Source organism: Vollenhovia emeryi, unplaced genomic scaffold (assembly GCF_000949405.1).
Source record: "Vollenhovia emeryi isolate VEMERY1.0 unplaced genomic scaffold, V.emery_V1.0 DF939335.1, whole genome shotgun sequence".
In the NCBI taxonomy this organism is placed as follows: domain Eukaryota; kingdom Metazoa; phylum Arthropoda; class Insecta; order Hymenoptera; family Formicidae; genus Vollenhovia; species Vollenhovia emeryi.
Genome location: NW_011967031.1, coordinates 78,244 through 87,790, shown reverse-complemented (window position 1 = coordinate 87,790; position 9,547 = coordinate 78,244). Strand labels below are relative to the sequence as shown.

The 9,547-nt window shown below is 37.6% G+C and overlaps 2 protein-coding genes across 4 annotated transcripts in view; one reads left to right on the top strand and one right to left on the bottom strand.

Annotated features, from left to right (window-relative positions):
• The window catches only part of LOC105558532 (tachykinins), a 71,926-nt gene that overhangs the window by 7,514 nt on the left and 54,865 nt on the right, over positions 1-9,547 (bottom strand). The gene's annotated exons all lie outside the window — the stretch shown is intronic.
• The window catches only part of LOC105558531, a 9,081-nt gene continuing 8,313 nt past the window's right edge, over positions 8,780-9,547 (top strand). For both annotated transcript variants that reach the window (XM_012006260.1, XM_012006261.1), the window contains exon 1: positions 8,780-9,081. In XM_012006260.1, coding sequence (XP_011861650.1) covers positions 8,973-9,081 — 109 coding nt within the window. In that variant the 5' untranslated portion in view covers positions 8,780-8,972. The remainder of the gene's footprint in view (positions 9,082-9,547) is intronic.

Sequence of the window (9,547 nt, the reverse complement as noted above, 5' to 3'; positions counted from 1 at the left end):
TTTTGATAACTTTTTTTTCGGCGCGCCGCTCCACCTCTCGCTATTAGATGATGCCCCACCGTTACCTGCCGAGTCCGGCCTGCCGCCTTCTACGCTCTCATTCGCTCAGACATTAAAATTAATTTCTCGATAACTACTGCGAATTTTGCAAAATGGTATAGGACTTTTCTATTCAGTTTGCCCCGGTCTATCTGCCATTTACGGGTGATACGGGTATTAGGACACACCCTGTATATCCAAGATTTTTAAGTAATACCAATCAATTCTCTCAATTAGTCCTGTCGATATTCAGTAACGCAACGATAATTTTCACTTAAGAGGCACTAATCGAAATGTTAAGTTGCTTAAGGGGATGCTGGAGTGATTCTGCACTTTTGCACCTTTCGCACTTAAAACTGTCCGTTTCGTGGAAACATTTGTGCAATATACAAATTAAATGGCTCACGTGTACAGATCGAAAGCAGCTTAAGCTATTCCGGCTAAATTAAAGATCAATATGGCATCACTGAAACTAAGTTTGTAAGTCTATTAAAAATTAATAGTGAACCACACACATACCACATGTACTGTATGTGTGTGTTGCTCACTATTATTTCTTATTAGACTTACAAACTTAGTTTCAGTGATGCCATATTGTTCTTTCATTTGGCCGAAATAGCAAGCTGCTTTCGATCTGTACACGTAAGTCATTTAATTTGTATATTACACAAGTGTTTCCGCGAACTGACAGTTTCTAGGTTAGAAAGGTGCAAAAGTGCAGAATCACTCCAGCATCCCCTTAACTAAAAAAAAACGGTCAAAATTTTTCCCAAAGTAAATTTACGAACAATCCAAATAATTCGATTACTAATTGCGGGCCCCAAAATGGGTTGCTAGCTGTCATTTTTTCCCCCAGAGTATCCGAGGGATCTTGCGCAAGTGCCTATCGAATTTCCGCGTGATAGGACACGCGGATGTTGCGCTATTCTCTGGTGTGTCTTGGCATGTACGTGGAAATCAAGCTATATCGCGCTGAACTAATTTATCGACGCGTCACGTAGTCGCATCTGATTGTTCATCAGGAGCCTAGCCGGGGCTAACGATCGGTCGGATGCGGCCCTCCGATACTCAAATGATACTAATTCCCACCGCATACTTGCTACTCATTAGCGTTTGAAGCACAACGAGAAGAAACGAACGAGCGAACGGATTTGAGGGATCATTGTATTTATTAGTTGCAGAGAAAGGTTATTCTTCAGAAAAGCGATTATATTTGAAATAAGTAATTCAATTCTTCACTCGCAACGGTCCGTCACGATAAATCTCACGTACAATGCGCGCATAAATAAATAGAAATACTTTACCGCTCCTGTAGAGAAGAAATACGAGGAGCTTAAAGCACGCTCTTCATATGATGCATTATGTTACGCGCAAGAATTTGTCATATAAGAAAATCGCGTTGCGAGAAGATATAATATTAATATTTACGCGACGCGGAACGTGTGAAATGAAAGCGGTCGCCGGAAGTACAGGAGGGGGCGAAATCGCTCTCGCGATATCAAACGGAAGTGCCCGCGTTTCGAATCGGGGAAAAGAAATGTACAGGGGCGCGATATTAACAGGAATGGCGAATCAGGAGCGAATCGACTTACGAGCGCCTGATTAATTTGGAAAGAAATGCGCGCCTCGTGGTAATAATTGAATGCTTTCGAGTCATATTTAACGTGCGCCAAACGCAAATACAACGGGAAAAACGCTCGTGTAATTCCGTTTTCGCTGCTCGGCGGATTATTCAATTTTATAAAGCTTAAAAGTGCCGCTACTCTTCAAAGCGGAGGCTATAATTAGCGAAGGATAGGATAAAGGCTCGGTTTTCTCAAAGCATCCCGGCGAGACCGAAGAATATCAATATAAGCGGCCATCGAGAAACGGAGAAGGTACGTTCCCGCTGTAATACGGGTACGTGTTTTAAATTCCCGTAACAAAACTGTGTAACTCCACTGACGTTCCCTCGGGACCGAATCGAAACATTTTAACAGAATCTCGACTATTTTGACAATCTCGATACATTATATCATAATAACGTAGACTTTTCATCTATTAATCTCCATGCAAATTGTCCGACATGTCTAATGTAACTTTACTTCCTTTCGCAGCACAGTGGAATAACTTAATATGCAAACAAAGTAGAAACATCTTTGTGCGCGCGGTTACTGTTATCACCGTTGCTATTAAAGTGAAAAAGAAAATGTTCCATGTCAGTGATATTATAAGGTGCAAAATTTAATAACCGTCGAATTTCGCGTATCTCGTTAAAGTTCTCGCGTCGTTTTTCTTCATTCTTTGTTCAATTAAGCAAGTAAAACATGTAAGGTGTGGCCAACATACATATATATCACTTAGTTAAAAAAAATGTTAACACACACATAGTTAAGCAATTGTTTCTTATTATAAATTTTAATCAAGTAAATAATAGCGTTAATATTTTTCAACTGTGCTGAAATATCTTGAAAACCTTAGAATGCAATTGAGTTGGTTCAACGGATGTGTTGCAGTTTAATTATTATTAATAATTTCGTGTGCTTAGCACAATATTACTTTTTCTACATAGAAATATATTGAAGAAGAGCTGATTGAAGACGTGTGATTTATATGTGACATTCAACAGGCCTGCATGTGTGTGTACGTAAAACTTCGTAAAAGCTATCGACTGGAAGAGCGACGTTGTTTCGCTATTATTTTTTATCTTTTAAAGCACATTACATTCGCCGCCGTATTGTGACGCGCTGATCTCGATTTCAGTTTAATAAGTTTGCATTCAGTGCGATCCGATATTCGTGCGTAAACACGACATTAGCATATTGTATGTTCGTCAACGGATACGCAAATAAATACTTAACAGGATTAATACAAAAAATTTAATAATTTCTTTCATATTTAATGATATACTCGTGATATGCGATCGGAGAGATTTTTTTCTTCTTCGTTGCTTCTCGCTGCAAGCAAGTAATTAAAAATAATTACTAAAACGAGTCAAACATGGAACCGCGTAATTATATTATTCGTGAATTATTTAATCTGATTCTTAAATATTCTCCATTTTCTCTCCTCTTTGTTGTAGCCCCTCGATCAAATCGTACACTTTCCTTCTTCTTTTAGTTTCATATTATTATTTATAGAGAATGGCGTACACATTGAGCCATAAATGTATGTACATTAGCCTCAAGTCAAGTGTCGCAATCGGATGTAAATTTACGCGAGTAGATCTAGAGTGAGCGTAAACTCCAAGGTCCTAAATACGCAGTTTGTCCCATGGGCTAACCTAGTTGCTTACGTAAATGCAACCCCGTATCGGTTAACGTTAATGTGTTAATGATATGTATAAATTCCAATTCCTGAACGGCTCAATACCGTACACACTCGTGACATTTCGCAGCACGTTATGCAGCCGCAAATCAACCTCGCAATAAACACACGCCATTACAAGCTTCCACTTTTATAATTAATGGAACTGCAATCTTATTTCCGAACCAGTGATAGCAGAGCGTCGGTCCTACAACGATATCACGGTAGAAGAAGTAGAGGGAAGCGACTGATGTATCCGCAGATGCCAATCGCATCTTGGAACTGTGTCGCATGCCCTGACAACGTGGGACATGTTAATGAGCGGCACCATTGTAAACCACCGAGGTCAGCCTCTTGGTCGCGCAAAGATAAACGGAGCGAGAATTCTAGCTCGAGAGACGAAGGGGTACGTAGACGCCGGCGGTGTACCGTGTCGGGCAGAGAAGATGAGAAAAGGAGCAACGCGATAAGAGAGGAGAGAAGGGTCGGAGGGCGGCGAATACGTGAGGGACTGCGGCGGCGACTGGATGCTGGAGTCTGTTCCTCACCACCGATCGGTCACTCGTGTAATCGTTCTAAGCAAGCATGTCCTACGCGGTTTACTCTCTTAAAGTCGGCCGATCGAGTACCTCGACGTTCCCACCTTCGCGCAGCGACGTCGAATTACGCGACTCGTCGAAATTCCGATTGTTCCATCGAAGATCATTAACGATAATTGTACCGCGGGTAACGTTGTGCAATCACGTGGCGAACTGTATTTCGCGTAAGTAGCTGCTTTTCGTGCAAATTAAATGTTAGCCGACGTACAGAAATGAGAATACCGAACGGTAATTTTTGGAAAATCAAGTTCAAGAACTTGCCAATTTAATTGATACAGAATGATACGCTAATTACACCGATCGACGAAGAATGTACAGAAGATTCAGCGGTCAACGTCGCCTAGAAAAACATTTTAGCAAAACGAGCGGAATGTATTTATTTAAAAACTCCACTGACCTTTAAAACGCGGCGAACATTGACGTTTGTATCATATATAGTGTGGAGAGACCTAGCATACATCGATTAATATATACATATATCTATGTGAAACACAAGGGCGCTTTACTTGAACGATGAACTTTCATGAAAGAGAGAGAGAGAGAGAGAGAGAGGGAGAGACTGATAGAAAAGCTAAGATGAATCGGAACAATGCACGAGAAGAAATCGCAATGAAGGAATATCACTCGGATAGAAGAATTCCTCCATTGTTTCCGCGAGGGTATATTTATCTTTTCAAAGTAGCGTGGCGTAGTACATAAAATGTACAACATGCACGCTGAGATTTGCCTAGAAACCCGCATTGAATCGCGTGTTCCAGTTTTCTCGGCGAGAACCCTGATTCGTATCAGAAATTATAAACGCGTTTTAATGCTCCTTGATAAACCAGACTCGCCGGTGTGACTTTTTATCTCAAAGTGACGCATTTCGTTTCACGTAAGAAAATTGTGCAATTCAAGGAAATCGAGAGCAGAAGTTTAAAATAGCAAAATGTGTGGCAATCATAATAATAATATCCTCTGATAGGTGTTGCTAAATCAGTGAAATTACAATAAAGCGTTTCTGGCCGTGGGTATTTCGACTTGTATGTTATTTGTACGTTAAAATAATTACGGGAATGTGAGAGGGTAAACTCAGGTATGATGGCCATAATTTTTCTAATGCAAAAAATATACATTTATTTTTGTTATTTTCTCATTGTGCTTGGTGTACTATGCCTCGTGAAGCTTGAAGTACGTAATACTATCAAAACTAACGAAAAGACACACTTGACATACCTAAATTTTATATTGTCAAAATATTACAACGTATGCATTGACCATCTTACTTGTAGGGAAAAGATGGCCGTAATAATACAACAGTTGCCCATAAAGTAACTAGTTACAGTTACAGTTACAAGTTACCGATCCTGAAGAGTAACGCGTCACAGTTACAGTTACTCGAACAGTAACGAATCGTCACGTTGCAGTTACTCCCTTGCAATGAAAATAAAAATATCAAATCTGCATTTGAATTGTAACGCGGCGATAGAGGCGTTTCTGCGCAAATGCATGGCCTAATGCGATCTGCGGAGGTTTAAAATATAATATATAAAGTAACTATTAATGTGACTATTAAATTACTTACTAGTTATCGAAAGAACGCGACTGAGTTAAGTTATAGTTACAGATGTAGAGAAAGTAACGGAGTTAGAGTTGCCAAAAAGAAGTAATTGTAACTTCCCAACCCTGCATATATTATATGCAAAAGAAGCACCTAATATATTGTAAATAATAAAGAAAACATAATTTCACATATTTAGTTACAAATACATTTAATTATATATAATACAGTTACGATTGTAAATACATAATCATAAAACGTTAAATATGATATTACAGTAATAGCAGAAAAATTAACATCTTTTAAACTTGAGGAAACAAAACAAAGGTTTTTCTCAATTAAAAAAAAACAATTGTGTGTATGTGTGTGTGTTTTGCTTAGTTTTATTTAACGTTACAGCTGTTAGTGGACACATGAAAAATTTTGCGGCCAGTCAAAAGTAAAAATGTAATATAATATTCACGGTATTGTTATTTCGAATAGTATATGCACATAAACTACTGTAAAAATTAATTATCTTTGAGAGCAACAATAAAAATACACTATTCAGCGATTATTGGAGAAGTTACAGCTTGTGGCCATCTTTTCCGTATGGCCATAACCCGAATTTACCCTGTAATGACGTAAAAGTGGTGATATAAAGTCGGGTACGTCATTAAGTAAACATTCTTTTTATAAAAAAAGTGGGCTTCTTGTTCTTTGTTCGCCTGTGCACACGGTCACTTCGGTCATTGCACATGTGAGGGTGTAAAAGAGGGAAAATTATTTTATACTGCGGCGAAGTTTTTTTCAATCAAACAGCCGTTTCTCGTTAGTTTTAAATTTAATGTACTACGGGCGCTACACGTATTACAACGTGTGTTATAAATTAACGTTATTATTCGGTTCGTGTAGCATTCCATTTTCTCTGAATCTATATACAGATAGAGTTAAAAGTAATATCCGCATCATCACGGATTCAATTTTCTCGCAATTGGATCAAAAGGGCATTTGATTAAAAAAAAAGCGTATCAACAAATTTCCTGATTGACAATCCTTGCTTCTGTCACTGGCATTCATAAAATATATTCATTATTAAGCGTCTTCTCTACCTCAACTTGTAGAGATTGCAATTTTTATTTAAATGAAGCAATTATCACGAACGCTCTATTCAATAAAACAAATTAAAAGCTGGCTACAGAAACCAATGACGAGTCTTAATTATAAGTAAAAAGATTTTAGAACTTTGATTGAATATCGAGTGAAGACCGAAGTACCGATGTGCGATGCACAGTGGAAAAATTACATCGTTGAAGAGCAGCATTTCAAGAGGTTTCACTGCATTTTCTGTAATTTAATTAACATCAGTTAAAAAAAAATGTCCAATGTGCGTAGGTGCGCGCTGCTGGCAATTTCCGTATTGCTTAATCACTTGGGATATGCACTTGCCAATATTGTCGGAAGCAGTTTGACTTCGCTAACTTTATTATTCAAATGTTAGGAATTTTGGAGGACGTTGAGCTATTGAGCAAACGTGAAGTGGAGGAAGTGGAATCTTCCGATGTGCGTCACGAATATGAATGAAATTCAAGCAAAATCGTGCGTACCCCCGGATTACCGTCGAATACCTAACCGCTAGGTGTACCTGAGTAGATGACGACAATCCAACGAGAAATGTAACGAGAAGTTTCGTAGTAGATTTAAGAAATGTACATTTGCACACGAGCTTATCGTTTGCGATGTCGATTTTAGAAATGTTACAAAGATACTAACGCAGAAACATTATTTCTTAATGACTCACATTGCTGGATAGATCGAGAACGAGACTAGTGTACCGAGTTTTGTAAACTGCAATTGATTTGTTAATATTACAAGTACGTGGTAAATTTACAATTACATCAATATTATATTTACATCGATACGTGGTAATGATTTTATTAAATCGTAATGCATAGAAATTAGTTTTGAAATCAAGAGCGCGCGGAAACACCTCTCTTTGCTCTCAAATTCCAACAAAATATAAGATAAGCAACGTCAGTGGTTTTTTGACCATATCTGGCGTTTTTAATAATACAGAAAATTTATTGCGAAAAATATTACCTCAGTCAGGGCTTCTACAAATGCCAGATGTGGTCAAGAATACACTGACGTTGTTAATTACTGCTGGCGACATTTAAGAATATTTTTATTAGCTGAAAATAGATAAAGTAATTTACGAATGCATTCACTTCTCCATTTGCGCATCAATTTTTCTCGCGACCGCGATCAAAAATTTTAGAAGAATTCTTCTAACTAGAAAAGTTTTGCAAATTTTTCTCAAATCCAATATAGGCACATATACAATTTGCATATTTGTTATTTATACGCGAACATGTAACGTAATAAATGTAAACGTGTGCAAATAACACAAAATCCTTATGTATAGATTATTCAAAGTACTGTTTTATAAATAAAGATAGAAACGTCCGTTCCATTATCAATTACATGATTTATTTGTTGTTTCATTTCATAACGCAATTGTTGATTTATATTGTGAGACGTTACGTAATGTATTCGTGCATAAACGTAACGTGGGACGTTACGTAATGTATTCGTGCATAAATACTTTAAAAAGTGTGTGTGTGTGTGTGTGTGTGTGTGTGTATGTGACAACGTGTTAATAAGTTCATCCAACTTTCTCGTGTGGCATCTTTCGAAAGATGTAGAAAGAGAACAAACAGCGATGACACTCGGTACATATTCCTACGAGAACAAAGCTTTCCTGCGAACAATTCATCCATTCCTGGGACGTGACTCGATAATGGTAAGAAACTTGTTGAATAGTTTCATATACATATATCAAGTAACTCTGATAGTCAAACACAATGTTGTGCAACTCTGGATGTAACAGAAATTTCGCGATCATGATTACTTTGGGATGGAAATCTCTAGCAGAGAGGCCTCGAGGAATTTTAACAAAGATTTTTTTTTACATTCTAACACAATTGTTCTTTGAGGAGGCGATACTCATACGCCTATTAGTTATCAAGTGCAACGTTACTTTTTTAATGTAATTATTCGTGTAATTGTCCAATTTTCATAATTGTTTTCGTACCTTCTCGCATGCTCCTTGCATTGTCATTGATTATGCAACGTGAAATGTAACTTGTTAAAATTGTCCGATTTATGTTGTACAATTGAACAAAATGCTGACAGTATTCATTATTTTCAAAACTTTCCTTTAGTTTTATCTTATTTACCCACATTTCTAGTTTTCCCCAAACAGTGTGAATTGCGCTTGGAGAGCCAGGCGTCCGGTTTGTCAAATATTTACATCTCGCGATCATTTCTAGAATTGGATACGGTAGTTTCTCCACGTATAGGTGACTCCGTGCAAATACCGTACATAATATTCCGAGAAGAAAAACCTGCACGAGTTACGACATATTTCAAGAGGATATGTTACATCCTTGCTATCGAGGATGAGATATTTGTCGTCGAAGAGTCGAATATTATATCTCGACGTTTGAGCCGAAATTATTGTGCCCCGCATGAGAGCGAGAGCTTCTCAAAATATTCTAAGCTGGCCCCAAAACCCTGAGGAGTTGGCAAGCGACAGCTCGAGGATCTGCAGCAACAGCTGCGACGATTTTCCGAGGGGTGAGTAACTTTAACTTTAAAAAAATTTGCAACCTACTTACATCTATTCACTTTTTCATTTCCAAACGATAATTAACATCACAAACATTCATTGCGCGTACTTTGTTTCAATTTTTTATATATAGAGGAAAAGGCTTCTATTATGAGATAGGTTTCTAATATAAGGTAGCAGGTTTCCAACACCCAAATACAATCTCACAAATCTTTTTTTTCGCAACGATTACATAGTCTAACAATGAATTTTTCACTAAACAGACTTCGCCCCAACGGCACGAAATTCCTGGTGGAATCAATTGAAGACATTGCTGCAAGAAAGAGGCAAGTCCACATTTTATGTTTCTGAGATAAACGAAAAAAACTTTCCCCCGTTTTTAAATTTTGTTTCAGAAAGTTTATTTATTTTACATTATATTCTTCTTAGCTATCCATTAGCGCATACTTATTCAAATAATAGTAAACTTTCAAA